This window comes from Misgurnus anguillicaudatus, chromosome 19 (genome assembly GCF_027580225.2).
Source record: "Misgurnus anguillicaudatus chromosome 19, ASM2758022v2, whole genome shotgun sequence".
Taxonomy (NCBI): Eukaryota; Metazoa; Chordata; class Actinopteri; order Cypriniformes; family Cobitidae; genus Misgurnus; species Misgurnus anguillicaudatus.
In genome coordinates, this window is record NC_073355.2 from 24,348,828 (window position 1) to 24,375,975 (window position 27,148).

Consider the following 27,148-nt stretch of genomic DNA (forward strand, 5'->3'; position numbering starts at 1 on the left):
AAAGTTCTCGTTTTCCTCTTCAGTGGCTGACTGGAGCAGTCAGATGGCAGATGTCTATTTACTAGGTCCCTCCCTCAGTGATGTGAGATCTATGACTGACATTTCTTTGACCTGCTTGGTTATTGGTCATCGTATCAAGGATTTCACAATCCAGTGGAAAGTCGATGGACATAGTTCCAATAGGGAGGCTTTTTTACAACAGCCTCAAGATCATGCCAACGGGACTCAAAGCATGCAGAGTATTTTGAAGGTTCCGGTTAGCAGATGGCATGCTTATAGTGTGTTCACATGTGAAGCTAAACCTGTTTGCTCTGAAGTCACACAGGGAAAGAACATCTCAAAAACCAGAAGTATGCATTCACATGTTCCTTCATATAATTTGTCTCCCTCAACACAGCAAATGTTTTCAGTTATTATAATTTCCCTATCATGTCCACAGACCCTAAAGAACCTACTGTGAGGATCCTCAAACCCTCTGACAGTGATCTCTCTGGATCTCAAGATGCCAGTCTTCTTTGCTCGATCACTGGTTTCTTTCCATCTGAAATCTATGTGCAATGGCAACTGAATGGCACGCAGTTGGATGAGTCTCGCTTTACTAACAGTCCTGTGGTTGTTCATACTGTAGCTGGGGATTATTCAATATACAGTGCCTTAATACTGCCTGCTTCACAGTGGATGGAGGGCGTGTACTCATGTGTTGTTTCTCACGAGTCATCTAAAAATCCAATCACTGCTACTTTGGAGAACTTGTATGGTTGGTGTTATCCTATGATGATCCTATAGTCCTATCCAATTTATCATTATAGCTAATAAAGCAATTTCTACCAAATTTTGTAACTGGGCCTTATACCATTTACATTTACATTTCACCTCTCTCTACTCTTGTCCTGCATAACATTTTTTAGTTTTGTTTATGTCCTTTAGCTTCGTTGATCCCCTCTGCTCCATCTGCAAAGCTGCTGCAGGGTTCAAATGAGCTGGTGTGTCTGGCATATGGTTTCAGTCCATCTGAAATCAGCATCACCTGGCTGCTGGGCTTGAATGAGCTGTCTAATCAAAGTGTCCTGGTTACCGATCCTACAAAAGGTCCTGATGGAAAATTTACCATCCAAAGTTACCTGCATTTATTACCTGCTGAATGGGCACCTGGAGAGGTGTACAGATGCAGGGTCACTCATATTACTGGTACCCAGTTGATTAACATCTCCAAACCAGGTATTGAAACTACTAGTAATCTCATGAACCAAACAAACATGAGAGGCCATGCCTAATTGATTATAAAAGAACTACACTCTCAGACGAAAGGTACTTCACTTGGACAGTACACTTTAAAAAGGTCCTAACCAGTGGTGTAGTCTATGTGATATGCAGGTATATGCCATATACCAGGGGCAGACTGGCCATCTGGCAGACCGGGCAGTTTCCCGGTGGGCCGACGTACTTTTTGGGCCGATCCATCTCATACTATTTTTGTCTGAGCAGCCCAGTTAGCGTCTTTTTTTTCCTAGACAGACCGGCCCACTGACATTTAAGCAGCAGCCCATTGGTTATTTTTTTTAAACGACATTAAGCTGGCCCAATGACGGACCAGCCCAGTCATCGTCCTTTTTTTACCCTAAATAGACCGGCCCACTCACATTTAAGCAGCAGCCAATTGGCTATTTTTTTAATGACATAAAGCTGGCCCAATCACCGCGTTGGTCTCTGTGCAAGCGAGCGTGCAACGTCGGTCAGTTCACGTGTCAAAATAGAGAGAGAGAGATGGAGAAAAAACTCAAGGGAGGTGCAGAAAAACTGCGCGACAAAAAGAAACAGACTCTTCAGGCAGACACTGGAAAATAACACAACTGTTTTCTTCAAATCGCGTCGCTGGTGATGATGATGATGATGATGGTGGTGCGTGGCACTGGCAGCACCAGCACGCAAAATGTTGTGAGGAGAGGGAGAGAGAGACGAGGGAGAAGTGAGTTGCGGTAAGCAGAACTGCTTTCAAAACACAAGTTTAGATAGATACCCCTTGATAAAACCAAGTCAAAAACACACAATTATGGTGATAAAGCTGCAACAAAATAATTGCACTCTTTGCTCTGTGACTACAACCCAGACGAACTGGGGACTTCAATACTATTACGTCCGTTGCATTCTCTTCTCCTATTTTCTTACCATTTTCGCGTCGGTTTAGGGTTAGATTTACATCATGACATCCCTACCCAAACCTAACTCTAACCCCAACGCCAGGTGACAACTGTTTCTAACCCCAACGCCAGGTGACAACTGTTTAATTTCGCGTACACTGTTTAATTTCGCGTACACGGTTTAATTTTGCGTAATCTAACCCTAAACCGACGCGAAAATGGTAAGAAAATAGGAGAAGAGAATGCAACGGACGTAATAGTATTGAAGTCCCCAGTTCGTCAAAAAATGATGCGAAAGGTATTCCGCGTCACATATTGACGAATGGTCAAGTGTCGTCAAATATTGACGACATGGGGTGAGACTGTGTTAGTGACTACGAGAGTGTATCTGATTCGTAGATTTTTCGTTTCTCTTCAAGCAAAATCAAACAATCCAGGACATCTGCTTACAGATAAAATATATGTTTATTGTATATAACAACACAATTGACAGATAATGTTAAAAAGCTCTATTACTGTAATCACACAAGTTTAGTTCAGTGAATGTAGTAGTGAATACGTTCCTGTAAGTACTGCAAGTAATAATCAGTTTTTAATATTACTGTAAGCAGCACTTGTATTTTGTTAAAAGTCAGCAATTCAATGGCAAATTTTGCCAATTGCACCATCTCTGGTGTCCTGTTCTTCATCATAGGGTACTCTTCATCTGCCTCTCAGACTGTTTACAATCCACACAATTGGTAAAGAATACCATTAGAAAAAAGCGTGTACAATTTTGAGTTGTTGTGTTTGCTTGATGACAACTGAGTTGTAGTTGTGTTCTTCTTTAGCAGCCTGCCTGTGTTTAGCATTTATAAAACAAGTTCATTGCAGTGTAAAATGTGTGTTTTACTCAGAAGTTTGTTTAGAGTTTAGCCAAAATAGTGCATGACAAATGTGTTTAGGCCGCTATGAATTTGGTTCAGAGATTGGGGTTTAGTGTTTTAGCAATTCAGAAAAACTGTAATCAACATATAATATGACAGTTAATCAGATAGGAATATTTTTGTTGTGTTCATTATTTATTATAGGCTACGGTGTGTAGTGAATAGTGTTTTTAGGACCTAACAAAAATGTTTACAAATGTTTGAAGGATGAAGCTTGTTTAAGGATTCATGTGGATTATACAGTTTTACTGCATTAATAAATAACACGTTCTAGAAGTGTTTGTTGTGTCAACTCTCACTCTTTTCTACCTGCTATTAATTGGGCTTAGTGCTTTTATGGAATTGGAGTTGCTATTGCTTAAAGGCGTGCAAAGATGGGTGGTATTTGTAAATATATGTAGTGTGGGCCGGTTTGGGCCAAAATGCCAGGGCCGAATTTTTGTCCCAGTCCAGCCCTGCCATATACCCAGTAGGAATTGTCAAGGATTTCCGTATACTGTATATAATAAGGATGCGTAACAGCATGGTTTTTTGACACATTTCAAACTTCTAGTCATAATTAAGATCTGAAGCACTGACCAATAGCATGCTACACTTGCTACTTTCGCGGGTTGAAATGCATATACAGTATATTAGGCTACATATTTGGTGTGTTTGACTTCTTGCCGAACTGCGCAATCCGATCGGCGTACAGGGGCGTCATGCACCAATTTTTTTTAAGGGGGCACAGTGTCAACAGCTCACAGAAATTTGTGCATACACAGACATCAAACGAAATATTATAGAGCTTTCAGTCTTTTCCATGGCACTAACATTTCTAACAATCTGAAAACCCCTGCTTTCATGCAAAAACCTCCAAAATAAAAGTGATCACTAACTTTAATATCAAATACTATTCAATCGGAATAATGACACATTTGCATCATATTTACATCTGAAACGGCATGTTTTATTTATTTAAGTCTTAATGGCTTGTTTAATTGTGTCATTAATGCATTTTGCACAACAACTGCATTATCATATAAAATTAATGTAATTTTAAATCCATAAAGTATATAAACAACGAAAATGACATAAGCTTTAGACACGTGATTGATTTTAATGTTCAATAATGATTTAAAAAAACATGTTTAGATAAAATTATTAGAGGAACGGATTTTTGCATTAAATTTTACCTCATATGTGAGCATGTGAGATTCCACGCCCGCGTGAACTCAGGCGAACTTTGGCGTTGTGCCAAGAAGATGAATCTCTACTAATATAACGTTTAGACGGTCACATTTAAAACCATACATTTTCTACACAGAGGAGGTTAACTGCACATTACCGTACTGGGGTTTGGAAATGTTGTGAGCGTTTCTAACACGTTTTACTTCCTCAGATAGCCAAATGCAGCAGCAAGCCAGCAACAGGAGAGCGCTCGTGCGCGCGCCCAGACGCTAATGACGTCTGCGACTGTGCTGAGTGCAGCACCAGCTGCCGCCAGAATAAAACACTATCAAAACGGCGAAAATCTCCGAAAAGTGGCAAGGATGCAGCACAGAATGTATAATAGTGTGCATATTAAATAGATTAAAAGTCAAATAACAGATTAATGGACGCTTATTTGATTTTGAGGTTGGATGCAAAATCCATTGGCTCAAAAAAACCAAGGGGGCACGTGCCCCCTTAGTTTGAATGGGCATGACGCCTCTGTCGGCGTATGAAATCAAATCACCATAGCGCAGCGAAAGTGACTGGGGAGCAGACTGGTGTGACGTCACAAGAACCCACATGCAAGTGACAGCAAAGTTTATTGTATCACCTCCCATCTCTACAATGGCTGTATAGGTGCACTGGAACAATCCTTCCTAAAATGCATTAAACTTTCGTTTACAAAGACGTGAAACTCACCGAGTGGTCAGGGGTGTTTACTGATATGCTCACACAAAAATCGCGGCAAAAGATGCTTTCCAACAGGTTTTATCATAGTTTTTGTCCAACTCCATTGACTTGTATTAGATGTGCTGTGAGATACGGTATTACTTCGCGCCGGGAACTTTGTTTGTACTGTATTCTTGCAATTGGCAAAGGCGGATTATCGCCACCAACTGGGCTGGAGTGTCTATTATTCAAGCTCTCAATGGAAGAATGTACGGGTGACGTTTGGGAAAAATAGGTCCACAAGTTTACAGTGAATGCTAAAACACCTGTTGGAAAGCATCTTTTGCATTTTAAAAAGGATTGTTCCAGTGCACCTATACAGCCATTGTAGAGGTGGGAGGTGAAACAACAAACACCCGAAAATGCTCGGAACAGCATCATATGTCCAAATTTCAGTCAAAACCGTTCTATTTCATCATAAACAATCTGAAAAAGTGGCTTTAAGTGTAAAATACCGAACTTGTCCTTTAAGTAAAAGCTTATTTTCATTTTTAGACTATATTATATGCAAAAAAATAAGCTTTTTATATGAAATGACTATGCAAATGAAAGTTACTTCATGGTCATCTTCCCTGCTAATTAATTAAAAACATTTACACCATTAAATTACACATGGTAATTTTATCAATATTTGTCAGATAATAGCTAGTGAAAAAGTGGATATTTTTTACACCTTAAATGCATGTGTTAGCCACGTATTGAAAATTATAAACAGTTTATTAAATTTTAACTTTAATGAACAGTTGAATAACTTTTGGCCCTGAGTTAGAAGTTGATTAACACTAAACAAGTCCAAAAATCAGTCCAGTTTCCCCAGCTGTAAATGACATTGTCTGTTAAAGTCTTTTCTTGCTTATAATAAACTGACATGCTGATAACACATTCAGTTTGTGTTTATGAGTACACTTTCAGAATGCTCTCAGAGGGAAAAATCACAGTATACCCACTACAAAAATCTAGACTACACCACTGGTCCTAAAAATGTAGGTTCAGATATGTTTACATGGTACCAATACTGTATGTACCATTTATGCACCCCTAAGGTTTAAATGTGACAGCTTATGTACTTTTCTTCTGAGAGTTTGGGATACGGTTACAGTTTGGTAAATCACTATCATAAGGACAAGGACAACATGCTTGTAACCAGTTTAATTTATAATTTTTATTTTTAGTTGATATAAAAAATAAACTTATTATTTTATTATTTTCTTTTGTTTGCTTTCACAGAAATATTGGAAGAGGGTATTTATATGAATGCAAACAAGGATGAATCTATGCACAGGAATCTTTAGAGGAGGCCTGGAAAATGACCTGTGCTTTTCTCGTTCTTTTTCTCTTTTCTCTCTTCTATGGATGCAAAGTGACTATGGTCAGAGTAAAGACTGCATGAACAATAGTGCCAGTTTCTGTTGTTTCTTCTGTTTTGCTTTTAGTGTTTTTGCTGTGTTTTTCTTGTGATTTTGCTTTTTAGGATCTTAATTTCATTACGGATGTTTTAAATGCATAGCTACTTGATTTCTGAATATTAATTTTTCAAGCATTGCAAAGATTATGTAATAACATAATTGGCAAAATCTTAAAATGATAAAAGGCTTTCAAATAAAACAATAACATTTTAAAATAAACAAAAAAGTGTTTTAATTCCAAATAAAGACCAATTCACCCTTTTTTATCAAGTTTGGAGACTGTTACAAATTCTAAAATAGTTTATTCCAATACAAAAGCATAGTAAGTACTATACTTTTTTATTTAACTTATAAAGTATCATGTAAAAATTCTCATGTGCTAAAGTTTAAAACATCTACTGTAAAAAGTGTTTCTGTGCCTTAGTAGATTCAACAAAAATAAAATTAGTAAACTGTATTAAAAATTTTGAATTCTTGTTTTTTTTTAAATCAAAATATGAGTTACAATATCTTAAAGCAACACTATCTAGTTTCCATGTAAAAATGACTTACAGCTCCCCCATGTGGTTGAAAAGTGCAACAGTGCCTGGTATCAGACACTCTTCTGCAGGCAGGGGGAGGGGCGGGCTGTGTGCTCTACCCTCCACCGCCACTTTCAGAGTGTGCTTGTAGCAGCTAGGAGGCTGCTCAGGTTGCAGCAACAGTACAATTTGTCCAGTTAAAAATTGTCCGATCACTGAAATAATTTTAGAGACATTATTTAAAGGTAAAAAACTACATAGTGTTGCTTTAAAAAATTTACAATTTGAGTCATTCTAAATTAACACATTATTGAGTAAATTCAACTTCATTTTATCATGGTTGAATGAACCTGAATGATTTTATTAAAGCAGCATTAAAGAGTTTTTTTTTACCTTAAAAAAACGTTTCCAAAAAAGTTTCAGGCGTTCATCCACTCGAAACAAGGTGAACGGCACTTTCACATTTGTTTTGCAGCCCTCTATCTGCCAAAACCGCACTAAAGAAGTTTCCAACCGTCGGGTCCCGGTCCTGTAGTTCAAGTGAAAACTACAAAAACTTGCTTTACGGCAGACCTACAATCCAATCAGAGCCAGCCATGCTGCAGTATTTACGACAGTGGTAATGGACAATTCCGCTTCTAACCTGTAGGGGGAGCAAAGAGCAAAAACTCCTTAGTGTTGCTTTAAACAAAACTAACTAGGTAGTAGACTGGTAGTTCCCAACATGCTTTGCATGGATCTGCATTTGGAGAGTATAATTTGAATTTAAATTCTATTTTATGTGTTTTTAACTAAAAAGAAAGACTTAGTGTTAGTGTTTTATGTTCATTTATCTTTGAGAGTTTCTGTTTCTACTTTGAGTTTTGTAGTTACCATTGTTCAGAAGACTGGTGCCTGTGTCTCGGTCTCATAGATCCATAGTTACATGCGTAACCTACGATCTGTTTCGTCCTCACTCTGACTGTCACTACGGCCTAAAAAGGGATGACACATACCAACAGAGTCGCGAGGAACCCAGGATCAATTAAAACCTAGCTCGGTCAAGGTCAAGGTAGTTTTTATTGTCTCCCTTGGGAGAAATTTGTCTCAGACAAGAGAACCGTTGCAGCGTACTCACAACACAGTAACAAACAGACATCACAATATGACAATAAGTTATCTAAAAAGAGAAATTGAGAAAGTATAGAAAAAATAAAAAAGCAACCAGTTGTACCAGCAACTGCATTAGTTTAGCGTCATAACAAGAGCTCCCAGTTTACACACAAGTTATCAATCAGCATATAGCTATTATCATGGCAAAAACTCATTAATTTCTAAAAACCCATTCTGTTGCAGTTTCTTGTTAATCAGTTTAACTGACAGTGGGACAAACAAATGTTTGTACCGATTATGCCTGCACAATGGAACCCTATATCTCCGGCCAGAGTTCATCAAGGGTTCTTATTAGCGTGCTGAATCGTACAAATCTCAAAAATATCTGGTAAGGAACTGAGTGTCTTAATCCCCATAATTTTTCACGCTACTTTCACCAAGTTATTTATTTGAGCTTTCATTTGTACAGTTAGATTACCGAACCGTACAGTCGTAATCGTCTTAAGAAGACATGAGGGCAGCATTGCCAACCGGAGCTGGTCGAGTCACATCCACCCTGTGAAATCTAGTAAAAGTGCATGGCGTAGACCATGAAGCCGCTGCATAGATATCAGCTGCTGTCACACCCCTGAGGGCAGCCCAAGACGTAGCCACACCCCTGGTAGAATGAGCCCTTGTGTCTGGAGGTACCACCCGTCCCGCGTAGCGCGTGCGTGCAAAGCGTTTGAAGCACAATTCATGCGTCCCGCAAATTGAGATCGGTCACGCATAATCAATGCTTGCTCAAAAAAAAGTTGGTCGCTCTATATCCTCGAGCCCCAGGCAGCCAAACGAACATTACTTGATAGTTCAGGCTCACTCGCCACTCGCTACTCGGACGTTACTGTTGCCCTTCAGTTGAACTACTGACTAGGTTGTTGTCAACTTTTTCATTGTTGTCATGACAGCGCAGTGGGCACGCAGCCACGCACGTGCATAACTTTTATATGTGCGCTTTCCAATTTGAAAAATGGAGAAAGAGACTGAGTCTGACTCTGCACCGCCATCATCAATTATAAAGAGAAGGTGTGGGTACAAGAAAGACTGGGAAAATAAATATTTGTGGCTGAAAGTCCATAAGATGTCCCCAGAACACTGAACTGTTTTTTTTCCTGCGCCTGCCTTTACTAACATGCAAGTTCACCATCCTTCCTCTCCCTTCTCGTTCCGTCAACCTATGGAGTTGTGAGTTAAGACTTTTTTTAACTGTTCCAGTGTTGTTGAGCAACTACAATTCCTGTTAATTCTATAATTTTATGTTACAATTTATTGAAAGTGAATAGATTGTAATGAAAAATAAATTAAATAAAATAGCTAAAGTAAATCATAAGTGGAAGTGCATCTGTCAATTCATTGATTGTTCAAAATATTATGAATCTTTATTTAGAAAAAAAATACACATTGGTTGGCCTATTCATGCATCATGTTTAGGGGAATAGGGCATTATTAATATTCCATGTACACTGCAAAAAATGATTTTCAAGAAAAAAATTCTGAGTATGCTATTTTTGTATTGTTTTTGGTAAAAATATCTAAAAAAAATCTTAAATTAAGAAGCTTTTTCTTGATGAGCAAAATGACCCAAGTAAATAAGTCTAGTTTTTTTACCAAATATGTCAAAATTAAGTGATTTTGTGCATAAGACACACAAAAAATCTGCCAATGAATTTTTCTTGAATTTGGTGTTTAAGAAAAATGTTCAAGATTTTTTTTGCTTACCCCATTTGCAGATTTTTTATTTTTTTTTTTTGCTTGTTTTATGCACAAAATCACTTAAATTTTATATTTTTGTTAAAAAAACTAGACTTATATTCTTGGGTCGTTTTGCTCATCAAGAAAAAGCATTTTAATTTAAGATTTTTTAGATATTTTTATTTTTTACCAAAAACAAGACAAAAATAAGAAAAGCATTTTTTGCAGTGTAAGGTGGTATGCATAGATATGTACACATCTATGGGTGTTATGTACAAGAAATGGGTAAACCACTATAAATAAGTCTGCTCGTGGGTTGGGTGCACCGCCGCCCCAGGGAGTGTCCCACATCGTCCCTCAGTGTCCCCCCTTGGGCTTATTAGCAGGTGGTCACCCTATACCGGTATCCCCTGAGCCCTATAAGCGTGGGAAATAACCTCCACCAGCCAATGAGACAGCCTTTGTTTGGAAATTGGCAGTCCCTGCCTTGCCACCCCGTAACAGACAAACAGTTGTGTTTACGGGTCAGATAGGCCTTTAAAGCCCTAACTGGGTACAACGTGAGCAACTTGTCCTGCTCTGCCTGTGAGGCAGAAGGCGGCTGGAATTGGGCCAGCTCCAAAACCTTGTTTATGGAGTGTTGATCAAGAACTTTTGGCAAGAAAGCTGGATTTGGCCAAAGTGACACGCCAGTGCCCCCTGCCTGCCATCACTTACAGAGAAGGCACACAGCTCCCTGACCCGTTTGGCTGAACAGAGAACCAAGAGGAAAGCAGTCTTAAGAGACAAAGACCGTAGATCTGCGTCTCAAATAGGCTCATAATGACCTTCAGTGAGAGATGTCAGAACTGTAGGCAGGTCCCAACTCGGCGCCCGCAAGGTGCGACTTGGACGTAACCGGCAGGCTCCCTTCATGAACTGGCTAATCAGAGGGTGCCTACCCTGGGATGTCTTGTCTGCACCCAGATGAAAGTCTGAAATGGCCGAAGCATAGACCTTTATTGTACTGACTGCCTTGCCTTGATCAAAATTGGACTGCAAGAAGCATAAGACTTGTGGCACAGGGCAGAATGTTGGCTCAAGACCCCTGCCAGAACATCATTATTGAGTGTCTCTTGTACAGCCTTATCTAGCAGCTCATTGATGGACTCTGCATGGACCAAACCCATAGACGCAGGGCTCCCAGGTTAAGATGCCAAATCCGCCCGTCTGCCAAATCTGCCTGTCTGCTTGCAACAGAAGATTCACTCTGTAACTGCCATGGCTGATCCTGCAGCCACCGGAGAAGGTCCGGGAACCAAGGTCTCTCCGGCCACCGTGGCGCGACCAGCAGGACTGAGTGGTGGCCCTCTCTGATCCGCCGGAGGATCTAAGCTATAAGGGGGAGTGGAGGAAAAGTGTATAACAAGCCTGTTGGCCAGTCTTGTGACAAAGCATCCAGGCCCAAAATGCCTTCCTGCCCCTTAAGGGAGTACCATTCTGGGCAGTGTGTTGTCTCCACTGACGCAAAGAGATCTATCTGGGCCACACTGTACCACACCCAGATCTGGCTGATTACGTCTGTGTTCAATCTCCATTCTCCCGGGAGTGGCCCTGTCCTGAAAGAGAATGTTTGCCGCTCTGTTCTCCACACCTACGATGTGCACTGACCTCAGTGAAGAAAGTCGAGACCATGCCCATGTCAGCAACTCCTCCACCACCTGGAGGCACCGCCGGGATCTTGTGCCCCCTTAGTGATTGATATGATACACCGCTGAGGTGCTGTCTGTGTGGACCATCTTGAAAGGCCTGAGGTCGAGAACATCTTTTTTGGGAACAATAAAATATTTAGATTAGAACCCAGTGAGATCTGCGCTGGGTGGTACTTCTGAGGTGGCCTTCTTCAGAAGTTACTCTTTAACCTCCTTAATGAGGACAGACATTAAAACCGTGTCTTTTACGGATGTTACCTTGACCCCTGTAAACATCAGGGGTTGCCAACGAAATTGTAATCGGTAGCCGTGAGGGACCATAGCCATGATCCAAGGGTCTGGCACAATGCCCTCCCAGGAGGTCTGTGACAGCTGGGAAGGACAATCGACAGCCGACCTGGGACTCCTACACAGGACTAGATTGTACGTCGATCGGGTGCACGAAATTGCCAGTCCCATGGGGCCTGCGGGTTGTTACCTGCTGGCATAGACTGAGTGGGCTGCTGCAGCCTATACCTACTCTTAGATCCAGGGTGAAAGACATGCTCTGGTGCCACGGGGAGATTGAGCAGCTCCTGTCTGATGGCATCCGGCAGGGAGGTTTGTGCCAGCCAAATCGTCTGCAGCACAGCACTGGAAAGGCCATAGCATCCCCTACATCACGTGTCAGCTGAGAGTGGCAAGAAAGAGCTGCACAAGCTGTGTGTGGAGATTAAGATACGACGACAGTTGTTGTACAAGGTGATTTAAGGTTTGAGCATTAAAAAATACACCAGAGCATCGGATGGCCATCCTCACGCACATGACCACGCACCTGGCTGGCCCTGCGCCATCGCTCATCCCTGGAGAGGTCGCAGGCCGCACTGCAAGGATTGTCCACGTCCTCCAGCATGTGGGCAGCTCCAAGGCACATGGGACACCCCTGGAACTCATGGAGGCGCTGCAGATCCTGCAGTAGTGGGAAGCCATTGCAGCAACACAGAAGCTTAAGTATAACGTCTGGGGCCCTCCTCGAGCCATCTGCCAAGGTGTTACAGTGGCCCGCACCAGTGCACAAATACACTTAGCACTCGCACACTAGCCCCAGTAGATGCAAACAGGGGTATAGGCCATGACAGAAGGACATATCACAGAAAATTATGCCTGAAGCCTCCACCAAGGCAGAAAAACACCTAAAAGAACAGAAAAGCACAGCACACAGTATTATAATGGCCCGCACCGGCGCATAAATGCACTTAGCAGGCACACACTAGCCCCACCAGCTGCGAACAGGGGTATAGGGGTATAAACGGACCTAGCAGGCTGATATGGTGAACAGGAAAAAACACAATAAACAATGCACAATACCACTATTTAAATAATACAAACAAAGATAGCCCTAGTGGCAGACAGGCACACAAGATTTCCGGCTGCGAACAGCAGTAAATACAAACACAGGTATGACGGCGGCCCACACCAGCATGCGAACGCACTTATTTAGTGGGCTCGCACAAAGCCCACGCTGCGAACAGCGGTACAGTATATCCACACACACACCCACAAAACAACTCAAATTACCCGGAAATCTAGCGCATATAAATTTTAAACGAAAGGGTTAAATTACCTGAAAATAACAAGTCAAACACGCAAACCACAACAATTCTTGGTGGGCACAAGGCCCCCGCACCGTTTAGGTAACAAATTAGTGGAATGCAATAAGGAAATAATCAGGAAGTTTTACCTGAATACGTAGTCTCTTACTTGCGGTCTCGTATGAGCCGATCAAGGTGAAAGACTGAACCGGGAGCATTCTCTGCTATTTATAAATGCGGGCCATTCTGCTTCCGGAGGTCATGGACATGACTTTTGATGGTCAGAGTGAGGTCGAAACAGATCACTATAGCACAGATTGAAGAAAATCCATCGATGATTGACGTTTGATTTGCTGTATAGCAGTGGCGGCCGGTGACTTATTTTTTGAGGGCGCACAACGCGAAGTTCGTCACAACATGTATGTAGCTCGTCATGTGTGTGGTTCGTTATTTCAAAATATGTGTTCTGCACTTTGAGAGAGCTGTGCTAAAAACGTAAATAGGTCTATCTAATGTGGGCATATTGAGACCATTGGCTCAGAAACGTTGAAGTGATGAGCTGTGTTGAAGTGATGAGTGATGCGTTAATTCAAGTTTCAACCTCTGTTAAAATCTTCATAAATCCAGGCTGAGTTTGCTACGTTTACCCTAAATAATCAGACAGATAGCAGCTAGCTATCATAGCTTGCAGATAAGCAGCCTAGGCTACTAGTTTTTGGTAGGCATTAGGCAAACTTGTCTGCTGATAGTTTCTGACATTTTGTTTTACCAAAAAGAATGAATGATGGAAGTAATGCATCACATTAATTATTCTATTCAAAATGTTTAAAGGGATAGTTCAGCCAAAAATGATATTAAACCCATGATTTACTCACTCCCAAGACATCCGAGATGCATATGTCCATCATTTTTCAGATGAACACATGTTCAGTTACTAAATTTGGAGAAACCTATCAGCGACTTGATAGAATATTGATCGGGATATTGATGTAGGGATTTTCATGACTCAAGTCATGTTTTCTGCAGCCATATCACCCTGTAGCCCAAGACAGCTTGCCCACTGAAGCTAAGCAGGACTGAGCCTGGTCAGTACTTGGATGGGAGACCACCTGGGAAAACCAGGTTGCTGCTGGTAGTGGTGTTAGTGAGACCAGCAGGGGGTGCTCACCCTGTGGTCTGTGTGGGTCCTAACACCCCAGTATAGTGATGGGGACACTATACTGTCAAAAAAGCACCATCCTTCGGATGAGATGTTAAACCGAGGTCCTGACTCTCTGTGGTCATTAAAAATCCCAGGATGTCCTTCGAAAAGAGTAGGGGTGTGCCCCGGCATCCTGGCCAAACTTGCCCATTGGCCTACTAATCATCCCTCATACTAATTGGCTATATCACTTGGTCTCCTCTCCACTAATAAGCTGGTGTGTGGTGAGCGGTCTGGCGCAATATGGCTGCCGTCGCATCATCCAGGTGGATGCTGCACATTGGTGGTGGTTGAGGAGATTCCCCCGTTCATATGTAAAGCGCTTTGAGTACTGAGAAAAGCGCTATATAAATGTAAGGTATTATTATTATTATAAGTAGTTAATGTGATTGAGTGCTGTATTTTAGTGTTTTACTTCTTTGTGTATATATATTTTAATAAAGACCCTGTTTCTCAGTCCTTCATATAGCCCGTGAGTTTTTCTTGTTTTTGTTTTTTCGAAGGGGGTGCCCTTTTTGTAGTTCAGAGAGCAACTGTCCTTCAAAATTCCTGTGCACGTCCCATAGTGAAGTATGTTGCGCTTTAAAGCTGCCCAAAACAAAACTGAGTGCACTCAAAAAAATGATTCAAGCCCTTCTTAGACATGACACATTAAAATTGTGTTCAATTAATGTAAAATACCTCATTAAGAGCAATAAGTATATATATTTAATTAGTCTAACACAAAATGAATATGTACTATAATTTATTGATTTCTTTTTAATTGCGTTAACACAATTAGTTTGAGTTTGGGTTGTGGAAAAATAATTTCCCAGCATTCTTTGCATGCAACTGCTTTTGGAGAGTAATTTTTAAAATTAAGTGTTATTTTATGCATTTTTAGGTAAAGAGAAAGACTTAAAAGTGTTTAATGTCCGTTTATCTTATTAATTTAGAAGCGTTTGTGTTATATTTTTTCAAATTGTTTGGTTACCATCGTGCAGAAGAGTGTCACTTGTGGTTAGGTTGTGGATGTGACGTATGTCTCTCAATCAGCACTAACTGTGTTAATGCCTGTTTGGAGATTAGTCTCTTCTCACATGCTCATCCAAAGTATCATGTGTTATTATTATTAGCATGCTAACATGTGCTTATGCTAATTAGTATGATACAAAAACGTTTTATATAAAATAACAGAATTGAGTTATTCAGACTACACTACATTGAGTTATTCAAACTACGCTAAATTGAGTTACTCAGACTAAACTAAATTGAGTTGAGGCAACTAATTGAGTATTGCCATTTAATTTAAATTGAGGTGGACTAACTCAATTTATTTTAATTGTGTAAAGCAATTTTTTATGAGTTAGGGGTACACATTCATATTGGATGGAAATCCTGCCCACAATTTTATTGAGTTTATCCAATGAATCATTTTTTTGAGTGTGGGTGTGTTGATTGAATAAACGTTTCATGCTCGCATTTCACAGAATTAAAAACAACAACAAACCATAAATAAGTTACCTGTTCCAAAAAAAGTAAGTTACTGAGTAATACCATTAGTTAATTCAACTTGATTTAATAAAATTAATTTATAAATCAGAGACATTAACTAGTATTTTTCCATTTAAATGTTAGCCTACCTATTTTAATTAAGTCTGTGTATGCTGATTTTTTTTTACATTGATTGTGCTTCATTTGTTTGTCTTTTCCTCAAAATGCTACTTAATATTTTCGCATTCATTGAAATCCATATTATTAAGTTGTCTTTACTCAAAATATAAGTTAGTTCAATAAACTTGCAAAAAGTAGTTGGAAAATGTTACTACATAATAACACTTCTATGTGGGTTTCGCTCTAAAAATGATGGGTTTTTTCAACAACTTAACATAGGTTAGCATTTAGATTAAAAATGAAAAATATTTGCAGATAAACATTATAGACTTGTCTAATTTGTTCATACACACAGGGTGCTTCTCAATATGCTTCCTTGTCTCCTCGCTCCATACGTCCTACATCCTACGACCCGGAAACTGATGGAGCACACATAAATCTTGCTATTAATCATTAAATTATTGAAAATGTAGACTCATTTCAGACAGTATATTTAATATTTATGTATAAACCACCGATCTATATAAATGATCAGTGGTATAGACATATATACAGCACTTTTATGTCTTTTTTAATGTAGTAAGGATATGAACTATAACTCAAGTATGTATTTAACTTTATTTTATTAAATATTTGGGGGTTTTAATGCACTTTTATTATTTGATAACAGATAATAAACGTTATAAAGAGAGTAGGGAAAGAGTATATCATTTCACTTAATACTTCGTCTCTTCCGTCTTCGCGTCGGAAGCAAGGAAAGGAAACGAGGATGCACAAATAAGAAACGAGAAGCACCCACAGCATGATCCAGACGAATTGCAGGGATGCAGTACGCCCTTCCGCACAGTAGATGGCGGTAAGTGTCCTTGAAATTAACGACACCGTCCATAGAAGAAGACTTTTAGTTGTGGAAGTGTGAGGCTGTGAGCTGCGTTCATCCTCTCCTATTCACAGCGTGTACATTTATTTCTTTGAGAATTTAAATCGATATTTATTCTTCTCAAAACTGAGATTACGATACAACGACAGTTGTTGTACAAGGTGATTTAAGGTTTGAGCATTGAAAAATACACCAGAGCATCGGATGGTCTCCAGTAAACGTTAGCCAGTTAAAGGTAAACTCAGTTCAAACTTTACATAAAATTACATTTAACGATCTTAAAGGAGGTTCATTAAAATATTAATTTAGTGTCTATAACTTAAAATTAATCACATACTGTTTGTTTTAATTGCATCGTTACATTTCATTTTGAAATTTACATTCTGACAGATGCTTAATCCAATGTCCAAAGACTCAAGAGTGCATTCAATCCATATGTTATCATTTCGTGTGTTCCCTGAGACGCAAACGTAATGGATTATATCTTAATTGGTAGAGCACTGCGTTTGATTCCCATGTAAAAATTATTAAATTAAATGTGGATTGAATGCACTGTAAGTCAATCAGATAAAAGATTTATATTTTCCTCTTTTCACAGTAAACTACGTTTTATGATTTATTTTCTGGTTTTAAGACAGCCATGATTTGAAGAGTAACTCAAAACTGTAAAATCGTGCATTTGTATTTCCTATTGCCTGAAACAGTTTACATACCTCATCAATCTATTGGCAGGTTTATAAGGGTGCAGTCATGACGTCATTGGTAAGTTTGGATTAACATTTTAAAGTTATGATCAGTTCTCACTAGAAACAGAATTAAATTTTACCCCATATTTTACTCACCCTTAAGCCACTCAAATAGTCAATATCCTGCCTTATTCCATCTTCATAATGGCATTGGATAGTGCCCCAGTTTTATTAGCTACAAAAAGCGCAACCATCCATCCCAATTTCTTCTGAAGTGATTTAAGTGTAACATTAAGTCACAGGTCAGCCTGTACACCAAGCATGGCCTTAAGGCTATGTAAAATATGGGTTAATTTAATTTTGGGGGTTTGCTTTAACAAAACATAATTTGCTTTTCCAAAAACATAATGTGTAAAATACATGGAAATACAATTTTATGTTGCTGTTTACAGGGAAGCAGTAGTTCCTCCACTACAACGGAGTACACTGTACGAGTGCCAAAGTATGAGTGACTTCCATATTTTTTAACACATTTTCAACTAGATCAAGAATCCTCAAATCCTACCCTGGAGAGCCGGTGCTCTGCAAAGTTAAGCATCTTTGATTTAGTTAAGCATCTAGTGATCATGAAGACATTGATTAGCTTGCTCATGTGTTTGATCAAAGTTGAAGCTAGGGCACCGGCTCTCCGGGGAAGGTTTTGAGGAACCTACACCATCAATAGGAGCTTTGTTATGAAATAAATGAATATCTGATCTTGGTATTTTTCCAACAGAAACACCAGTAAAAAATACAACATAATGGCTTTCAATGCTGGTGATAAAGTCAGCTGTTCCACGTGGACTCAGGTAAACATGCATGTTACAGATACTCAAAAATGCACATTTTTGCTTTATCCTTTGTCCCCCATTCTTTCTCTTTACATCTCTCTGCTTGTATTTAGGCCCGTATGGAGAGAGATATGAGTAATAGACGTATATATGGAGAGGAGGAGACTGCAGAGGGGGCAGCAGGTAGCGAGTTTGGAAAGAAACAGAGAGAGGAAGCACGGAGGAGGAAGTATGGCATTATTACAAAGGAGTTCAAAGTAGAAGACCAGCCATGGATCCTTAAAGTTAATGGCAAGGCAGGAAGAAGGTACTATGCAATGTTATTGCCATTTTCTTTACCGGATCTTTGTCAGTTTTGCTGACATTCTGTTCATGTAGCTTGTTTCAATTCATGTTTATTTGTATAGCGCTTTTCACAGTTTACACTATTGCAAAGCAGCTTTACAAAAGGACCCAATGTAGAATACACATAAAACTTCAAAAATGTATGGTTAATTGTCCAAAGCTGGCGTCATCTTAAGTCCTTTTAAGGGCTGATGTCATCTTTCGATATGTGTAGGGTCATCTGATCCAGACTGAATCTGGCATATTTGCGAGTTACCTCAGGATAAACATTTTGCCCTTTACTCCATTCCACATTGAGGGTGGTAGTCAGAATATTGTTAAAACTGTTTATTTTACAATAAGCCGATTTTTAAATAATAGTTATATAATTTTACTGTACATATCTCTTCTCTCATCCATTCAGATTCAAGGGTCTGAAAAAAGGCGGAGTGACGGAGAATGCTTCCTACTACATTTTCACGCAGTCTGCTGATGGCGCCTTTGAGGCGTTTCCCGTGAATGCCTGGTACAACTTCACACCACAGGCCAAGCACCGAACGCTCACAGCCGAGGAGGCTGAGGAAGAGTGGGACATGAGGGCGGTTTTAGTTGGTCATGTTAAAAGGGCCCTTTTTGTGTTACAATATGAATAGAATCAAGCAACATATTTATTTTTCATGCAGGAGGAACAAAGTAGTCAACCACTTCAGTATCATGCTTCAGCGGCGTCTCCGAGAACAGGAGCGAGGGGATGATGATGATGAAGAGGGAGAGAAAGGAGGGAAGAAAAAGAAAAAGAAGGGAGGCAAGGGAGGAGACCTGCGCATACATGACTTGGAGGATGATTTGGAAATGAGCAGCAATGATAGCGACGGAAGCATGGGAGAGGGTGAGTACATGGTCTATAGGGGATTGCCCCACACAGATCATCCCAAAATTCCCGATAATTTTCTATAAATGCATGCACATCACCGCCCAGCTCCAACTTCAGTGTCCCAAAATGCGAGTTAGTTTAAATATATACATTATACTACATATGTTGAGAGATTGCATAATAAATGTTGCTTTCTTTTTATGTGTTTTATCTGTAAACATGTCACTGTCACTTTGTTCACTGTTAAAATCCAAAATCATTTGACTGCTCGTTCTTTGTGTGTGTGTGTGTGTGTGTGTCCACCCGTGAGAGGAACAGTGTTGTCGGGTGTAACTGTACGTTTACACTGACGCTGGTGAGAGCATCAAAAAACGGTCTGGCTGCCCTGCCAACGATGCTATAGAAAAAGAGTAGTGGATGCTCTGATGCTCGAATGCTTTCTCTGAAATCCTCTCAAGCGAAGGTTTCTGCCTTCCGATTGGTTGCCACCAAATGCGTCATAGTTCATTACCATAAAGTTGAGCTGATGTCAACTCTTCTCGACACTCAAATTGTCCAAGACGCGCCGCCGGCTCTCAGACTTCCGGCCACTTTGGCGCTCTTGCCAGTGTGAACGCACAATAAGACTTTCTGAGCAACCGTTGTTCTTTCAATGCAGATGGGGAGGACAAGTCAAAAGCCAAGAAGGAAAAAGGCCCTAAAGGCAAGGGGAAGAAGAAGAAGAAAAAGGGCAGCGATTTGGAAGGCTTTGAGGATAGTGATGATGGTGACTTTGAAGGCTTGGAGGTGGACTACATGTCTGATGAGAGCAGGTGACTTCAAGAACAGTTACTAATGCCACATACAAACCACCATTTGTCAAAAAACATATCTCTTGAATTGTGCTAACAAAAAATTTCATCTTTGCTTCAGCTCTGAAGATGAGGAGCTAGAGAAGACAAAGCCAAATAAAGGAGAAGATGTACCTAAAGGTTGGTGGCTAGCCTGGTTCTAAAAGGGTTTTTTACAGGCAATATACAGTATGAATCTAATGATAATATTTGATACGAGATAAGCTCTCTCATTTTTTTCCAGGGATTGATGAAGCTACTGATAGTGAGGATGAGAGTGAAGAAGAAAACAAGAATGAGGAGGAAGCAAAGGAGGAAGAAGAGGAGGAAGATGGGAAGAAGACACCAGTTCAGGTGGAAAAGAAGAAAAAGAAAGGTAAGATCTTAGTTATTCATTGCCCTTCACACTGGTGGCTTTGTTTGGCCTTGAGTTTTTACATTTTCTAAATGTGAAACACGCAGGTAAAGTAAGAAACCCATTGTGTATGTTGTTCCAGACAGTAGTGGAGAATCTGATACCTCAGAGGACAGCGATATTGAGGGAGAGGCAGCTTCAGCACTGTTTATGATGGTAATGGCCTATATTTTGTGTGTGTGTCTGTGTAAGTGTTCTTAAAATGTAAGTTGTTACATGTTTGCATTTACAGAAGAAACGCACACCTCCCAAGCGAGGGGCCGGCCGTGGCTCGGCTGGTAGTTCAAAAACAGGAAGTCGACCCGGAACGCCTTCTATCGACAACGCTGCCACTTCCAGTACTCTCCGTGCCGCTGCTACCAAACTGGAGCAGGGTACACTAACTTACTAAAACACTGCAATTTTGGGTTTATCTGCATTGCCTGTATATTCTAGTTATAGTGATCCTAAATCTCCGCCTGTGGTTTATGTCTTAGGTAAGCGCCAGACTGCGGTGTCCACTTCAGAGACTCCAGCTGCTAAGAGACTGAAGATGGAGCCCAGCCCTCAGAGCTCCTCTGGAAAGAGCACTCCACAGCCCACATCAGGGAAATCCACCCCCAGCGCCAGGTACCTAATGTTTAAAATAATCAAATACAGTCCTCTGCTTTCTCTTCACCCCAATCTCTATCCTCAAAGTTGTTACACCTCCTCTACTTAAGCAAGACCATGGCTTTGTCCAAAATAGCTTTCTATACCTTTAAATAGTGCACTATAAACATCCATTTTTAGTTCCTTTATAGAGCACCACAATAATGAGTGTACAACCGATGCAGCTAGCCACTACCCGTCTAGCCTGGCTCTGCCCTCCTACGTGCTTCCGCTTAATTTTCATTTAGCTTCAGTACTACGTCTGGGACTGCTGTGTAGAGTTTCATTTTCTCGTGCAAAAATCTGCAGGTCCAATCAGCGAACAGAGGGGGGTGGCTAAGAACGATGATGTTGAGGTCGTGCGTCAGTTTGAGTTGTAGTTCAGTAATGGCAGCGGAGAAAGACGTGAGAAAAGCTATGCGGTCCGTTGTTGCAAAACTGCCAAATATACAGAAGTTAAAGCCGGAGCAAGAACCAGGTTTGCTAAGTTTTGTTGGTCTGATTATTCGGACTTGTTGTTTCCGGCAGGTTTCGGCGCATGATATACGTCACGACCTCACGTTAGTGATCGCCTATAGCAGATCCTGAGTGACTCTGGGCAGATCCAATAGTTTTAAACTTCAACAGAGGACCCTCCTTAACAGAAGTAACGCTTTGCAATGGAGCGTGGCCAGACTCTCTTGTTTGGAGCTCGGAGCTCTCCCCTTCGACAGCACACCAAAAATGCTTTATGCCATTCCCTAACGATTACATGTTAAAGCGAACCCGTGAACTAGAAGCAGAGTTAAAAATGTTTTAGATAAAATTCTTGTCAGTGTCACATTACTCAGCCGTCCAATCAGAGTATTAGGGGAGGGACATAAACACAGTAACCACAATATTAATATTTGTTGATTAAGTTTTAATAAAAAAAATAAAAGTTTGGAGTTGGACACAATTTCCATAAATCACTGTTGTTTTTAATAAATGTTATGATAAAATACATTATTGTTTGTTTTATGATAATATAAATGAGTAGAAATAATACATTTCTGTTCTGCAGATAAATATGGCCACAATCACCTGAACGACATTTAAAGTTTAAATTCGGGCAATAAAATCTATTCCACCACTCCTCTCTTTCTTTCAGTGACGTGCAGCTGACGGAGGATGCCGTACGCAGGTATCTCATCAGGAAGCCCATGACTACTAAAGATCTGCTGAAGAAGTTCCAGACCAAGCGTACAGGCCTCAGCAGCGAGCAGACGGTCAATGTTCTCGCCCAGATCTTAAAGAGGCTAAACCCTGAGAGGAAGAACATCAATGATAAGATGCATTTCTACCTCACCGAATGAACTTAAAAGAGGCGACTGCAGTTGCTTCAGTCCATCACCAAGCAGCCTCTCCTTTAAAGAAAACCCTGCTTGGTCAGAATCATTTCTCGTGCTGTCGTTTTGCTTTTCCCCACCCAATATTTCTTAACAGTAGTCTTCAACTTGTGTAACTTATTGAAGTTATAGATGATGAGAACCCTGGTGGAGGAAAAGATAGGAAACGGTAACAATGAGTTTTTGTAAATTGATACACAAAAGATGTTTGAAAATTTCCAAGAGATTTAGCACAGCGGTAATAGTTGAATACCACAGAATGATGGTACGTCAGCGTCGATGTTCAGGAAGAAGGGGGTCTTTTATTGAAAACATCTTATTTTGTCTGCTTTTTTTAATTGGGTTTAACAGTATTTTCTCCATTTATTATAAATTTGCTTTCCTACAGTGTAGTTTAAAACTGTAAAATGTTCACCTTTACTTGCAGGTGTTTCATTTTAGTAATAAATTGAATTTGGTCTGAATGTTGTTTTATTTTTTGCTTTAAATGCAACTTTCTGGTACAAAAGTGCATATGCAATTGAGAAAGTAACTGTTTTATTGACTGTACTTCATTATTTTTCTTTATGAATCTCCATTATATAAATCATAAATACTACAGTAGCATTTTGGCCACATGTTTTAGTGAGCCACATATAAAGTTTTCCTACATTCTGTGGCCTTATTCCAGTATAAGTGTCATCTTACTGACCATGGTTACCATGTGACATTATCTGAACAAAGACTTGGAGGCCTAATTAGACAGCAGCACAGTTTAATCAAGTCTTTATTGTTTTAAACTGGCAGATTTCGACAAATCACAGAAATGCGCCGATGCCGTGGGACCTTCTGTCCTGAGAAAAAGGACTCTTCATCTTTCAGGATTTCATGTGTGAATTTAAACCTAGCATCATCCCTGTTAATGAAAGAGAAATTGAATCTGTATTAGTAAATATGTACTGCCAACGATTTTGGTTCAACCTTTGAAATTAAATTCAGAAATATCAAGTAAAACACCTCAATATATAAAGTGAACGACGACTCAAAAGCAAGTGCACCCAGTCTGTTGAATTATTCTCTGGGACCAGTCGCATAATACTGTCAGACAACAGGTTCAATCCTGCAATGGTGCTTCCACAGAACTGAAAATAAAGGAAAATAGAATGAGATGAAGCTGAGCAAGCTGTTCAAACAACATGTATACAACTGTGGATTAAAGCCAGAACTTTACACTGTCGACGTGGGGTTTGATGTAGCCTGTTTTGGCCAGGTCAAGAACATGAACAGGCCCAAGCAGTGGACTGCCCTTGGGAAATGCAACTTCTCTGACCCGCCTTAGGATTTTTTCACAAGCATCTCCCCACTGGAGGCGCTCTGTTTCCTTATAGCCGTGGATGGCCTGAATGGCAATTAATAGTAGGTGATAAAGGCAAGTAATCCGTTAGTTTCTAAAGGAACAAGTCGACTTTTTGGGACTTTAGCTTATTCAACTTATAATTCCAACTTTTAAGAATTTAGTTCCTAGTATGTATATGGTTGAAAGATGACTGTGTCGGATAACCTTGTTATTTGTTCACGCTGTGACTATACAACATATAAATAGGAAAATGTTGGCGTTATTTTGCCACTTAATATGCTAGCTGGAGCCATTTACTTCCAGTTTTTGTGTTAAGCTAGGCTAGCGGTGGGTGCTCAGACAGAGTTACGGCATGCACGGAGAAGAAAAAGGTATGTATGGAGTTATCTAACTCTGGGGGATACGGTGACTAAGCTAAAGTCCCAAAAAGTTGCCGTGTTTCTATTAGTGATGGTCGGTTTCTAAGCACTGCTTCATGAGGCTTCGAAATTTTACGAATCATTTGTTTCGAATCATTGGTTCGGAGCGTGTTTCAAACTGGCCAAGTCAAGTGATTTTAGCAAACGAGGCTTCATTACGTCATAGGGGTGGTTTCCCGGACAGGGATTATCTTAAGCCAGGACTAGACCTCAGTTTAATTAGGACATATAACTAGTTTTAACAAACATGTCTTACTAAAACATTACCTGTGTGCATTTTGAGGCAAAACAAAGGGCACTGATGCATTTTTAAGATATGTCAGTGCAAATTATTTTCAGTTTGGACAGCTCTACATTTATTTTAGTCTAGGACTAGTCCAATCCCTGTCCGGGAAACCGCCCCATAATGTTTCTAAACGTTTCGAAAATCCGATAGTTTACCATTAGGGGGAACTGATCACAAATGACCAGTGTCTAATATGGTTAGGTGAACTCGGGCCAGTTTTATTATGCAAGTTTATTAAACACTCATCCTTCTGATTAATAACACTACCATTTTGTTTATAGACAGATGTAATGACAAAAAAATTGCATTATTAAAAGGGAAGTTAGTTTTAATGATTTGTTTGCCCTAAATAAAACTAAAAACACATAATACACTTTTAATCATGTCTTAATTAAGTTAAATATTTTTAAACATATTTTTATTAAAATCTTGCTATTATTTTGTAGAAAAAAAGTGTAAAATGTTTGGACAGATCTGCTTTTACACTATTTTGACCAGCAGGTGTCGCCACCGTGTGTGGTGTTGGTTTAATTGATTCAAAGCTTCGAAAAGCTTCGTTTCTCCCATCACTAGTTCGATGTATTGTGTATTATTTTGACTATGTCTACATTGGTCATTTGTAAATTCTGTACATTAATTTAATAAAGTTGAACAGGCCTCCCAAACATTGAGCCCCGCCCCTGACTTTTCTGATTGGCTAACAAGCGCAACCCGCGGTCACTTTTTTCTTCTTCACAGTTTGTTATGATATCCATGTTCACACACAGTTCACAACCGTTTACAGCTGCTTTAATGTTTTGGATTCACTTGAAAATTACAGGTAAGTAAGATCTGTTAGATCGGGTTTAAAACTTAATTCTGTGGGAGGATTTATAACAGCAGGACTGAGTGCCCACCCTACACGTGACAATAAACCGCAGTAGCAGCAATAGATTTTTCGTATGCAACACTTAAAGTACAATATAGTTAAAAGCACCAATACACGTTACTTACATCATCCCAGTGGTCAAATTCATATCGCTTTTTTCTAAGTCCTGGTTCTACTTCTTTAAAAATAGCATCCTCCTCTTCCTCACTAATGAAGTTCTCCCTGACTTCAACCTGTCCGCGCACTGCGGTCAAAATCTCCTGCGACGACCCACACAACCACCTACACTCCTCTGTGCTTTCAGGGCCTTTTGCTAGCGGTGAACTGTCTGATGCAAACCTAGAAAATACGATGCGTTGGAGAGATGTCCTTTGGGCTTGTTTTGCCACTCTAATCAGTAGTTTCATTATGTCGTGGACAATGTGATGACTCTTTGAAACAATCAAGATATCCACAATATTCAGCGTATTCCCAGTGTCATGCTGTCATTGACATAGACGCCATTTTGATATCGCTAAGAATTCTGGGAATTGAAGTATTTGATAGTGTCATTTCCAATCTGGCGATACGTACACTGGTAAACGGTAAAGTGCCAATATATCCTTAAATTTAAAACAAAATCACGAAAACATAAGTTTTAGACTGATTTATGATCTGTGAACAGTAACAGGGTCTATTGATGGCTAACACGGTGATGTAAAACGCTAATTTTAACGGCAATGGCATTTAGAATTCAATCGACAGCTCTACAGTTGTCTGTGATATTTATACTTAGTTGTTTAAGCAACCGAGTGGCATTCGTTACACAAATGCATATAAAGGAAGTTTTTTTAATTAAACGTATTAATTGAGGGTGCCTCGTTTGGACAACTACTGCACACAGCAATGCCGCTTTTTAACACTAGAGGGCATTACGCGACTATTACATTTTTGGAAATATTGCTTATATGTTGAAAAACTGCTTTATTAAAACAGACAGACGGAATATTTCAGTATTTCATCTGTTTCCCATATTTTCCTATTTTGGCCTCGACTAAAATCATGTTTCTCAAAGGAAATTTACTCTATAAAATGCTGGTATATGGATAAATTAGGTTATTTAAAACCATGCGATTGGGTTATGTAATGTTCATATTATACCCAACCGTGAGTTAGACACAATCCACCATTTATTAGTGTCTACCTGCTTTTTATACTGACTGTACAGTGTATTTGATCTATTCTCTTTCTCTCTCACACACGCGCGCGCGCACCACATTGACTGGTTTCTCTCATCAATTAGCCTCAAAGACTGTAATGATGGTAATTATTTGTAATTGTAATGGTCAGGCAGCACTGTTTGTGGCAGTAAGAGGGCATTAAGCAGTCTGTAAGTCAGTGAGATTTATAGGCAGTAAGACGTTGAGTGCTGATACATTGCTCTGGGGAGCGTGCCATATATCCACGTTACAGCATAGATTAAGATATGGCAAAGAGATAAACATTTCAGAACATAACCTTATGAAATGACTTATTTTATTTTTTCTCTGTAAACATTTTATAAAACAGGCATACACACTTCTATAATTGTTTGCACAAATGTCATGTTACGTCATAGTAATTCTCGAGGT

The 27,148-nt window shown here is 39.8% G+C and overlaps 4 protein-coding genes across 5 annotated transcripts in view; 3 read left to right on the plus strand and 1 right to left on the minus strand.

The window, feature by feature from the left end:
• ighd (immunoglobulin heavy constant delta) overlaps positions 1–6,755 on the plus strand; it is a 171,111-nt gene extending 164,356 nt beyond the window's left edge. The window contains 5 exon segments of the mRNA XM_055193569.2: positions 24–350; positions 440–757; positions 928–1,218; positions 6,215–6,262; positions 6,265–6,755. Of these exon segments, the coding sequence (XP_055049544.2) occupies positions 24–350; positions 440–757; positions 928–1,218; positions 6,215–6,262; positions 6,265–6,377 (1,097 nt within the window). The 3' untranslated portion in view covers positions 6,378–6,755.
• Positions 6,756–16,659: 9,904 nt separating this feature from the next.
• Positions 16,660–23,093, plus strand: gtf2f1 (general transcription factor IIF, polypeptide 1). 2 transcript variants are annotated; one of them, XM_073857222.1, is made up of 14 exons: positions 16,660–16,908; positions 17,378–17,435; positions 17,812–17,861; positions 18,135–18,207; positions 18,303–18,496; positions 18,938–19,105; positions 19,194–19,402; positions 20,046–20,199; positions 20,300–20,358; positions 20,462–20,593; positions 20,715–20,788; positions 20,865–21,006; positions 21,109–21,241; positions 22,392–23,093. In XM_073857222.1, the coding sequence occupies exons 2-14, from the start codon at positions 17,424–17,426 to the stop codon at positions 22,594–22,596; spliced, it is 1,605 nt and encodes a 534-aa protein (XP_073713323.1). In that variant the 5' UTR covers positions 16,660–16,908; positions 17,378–17,423; the 3' UTR covers positions 22,597–23,093. The 2 variants fall into 2 exon arrangements, with proteins under 2 accessions (XP_073713323.1, XP_073713321.1); XM_073857220.1 differs by having other exon boundaries at positions 16,661–16,908; positions 17,406–17,435.
• Positions 23,094–23,377: 284 nt separating this feature from the next.
• alkbh7 (alkB homolog 7) lies at positions 23,378–26,066 on the minus strand. Its single transcript, XM_073857223.1, has 4 exons — positions 25,664–26,066; positions 23,829–24,007; positions 23,626–23,745; positions 23,378–23,524 (listed from the first exon to the last, which is right to left on the minus strand). Exons 1-4 carry the CDS (start codon positions 25,943–25,945, stop codon positions 23,404–23,406), a joined length of 702 nt encoding a protein of 233 aa, XP_073713324.1. The 5' UTR covers positions 25,946–26,066; the 3' UTR covers positions 23,378–23,403.
• The window catches only part of cacna1aa (calcium channel, voltage-dependent, P/Q type, alpha 1A subunit, a), a 114,553-nt gene continuing 112,781 nt past the window's right edge, over positions 25,377–27,148 (plus strand). The window contains exon 1 of the mRNA XM_055193737.2: positions 25,377–25,490. The gene's annotated coding sequence lies outside the window, so the exon portion shown is untranslated. The remainder of the gene's footprint in view (positions 25,491–27,148) is intronic.

Bases quoted from the DNA above. Each gene is read 5' to 3' on its own strand.
- gtf2f1 (XM_073857222.1), top strand. The intron at 20,594-20,714 runs GTAAGATCTTAG...ATGTTGTTCCAG, and splicing joins GGAAAAGAAGAAAAAGAAAG to ACAGTAGTGGAGAATCTGAT. The intron at 20,789-20,864 runs GTAATGGCCTAT...TTGCATTTACAG, and splicing joins CTTCAGCACTGTTTATGATG to AAGAAACGCACACCTCCCAA.
- alkbh7 (XM_073857223.1), bottom strand. From the start codon at position 25,945: ATGAAACTACTGATTAGAGTGGCAAAACAAGCCCAAAGGACATCTCTC. The intron at 23,746-23,828 runs GCTTTAATCCAC...TTTTCAGTTCTG, and splicing joins GTCGACAGTGTAAAGTTCTG to TGGAAGCACCATTGCAGGAT. The intron at 23,525-23,625 runs GTGTTTTACTTG...TTTCATTAACAG, and splicing joins CGTTCACTTTATATATTGAG to GGATGATGCTAGGTTTAAAT.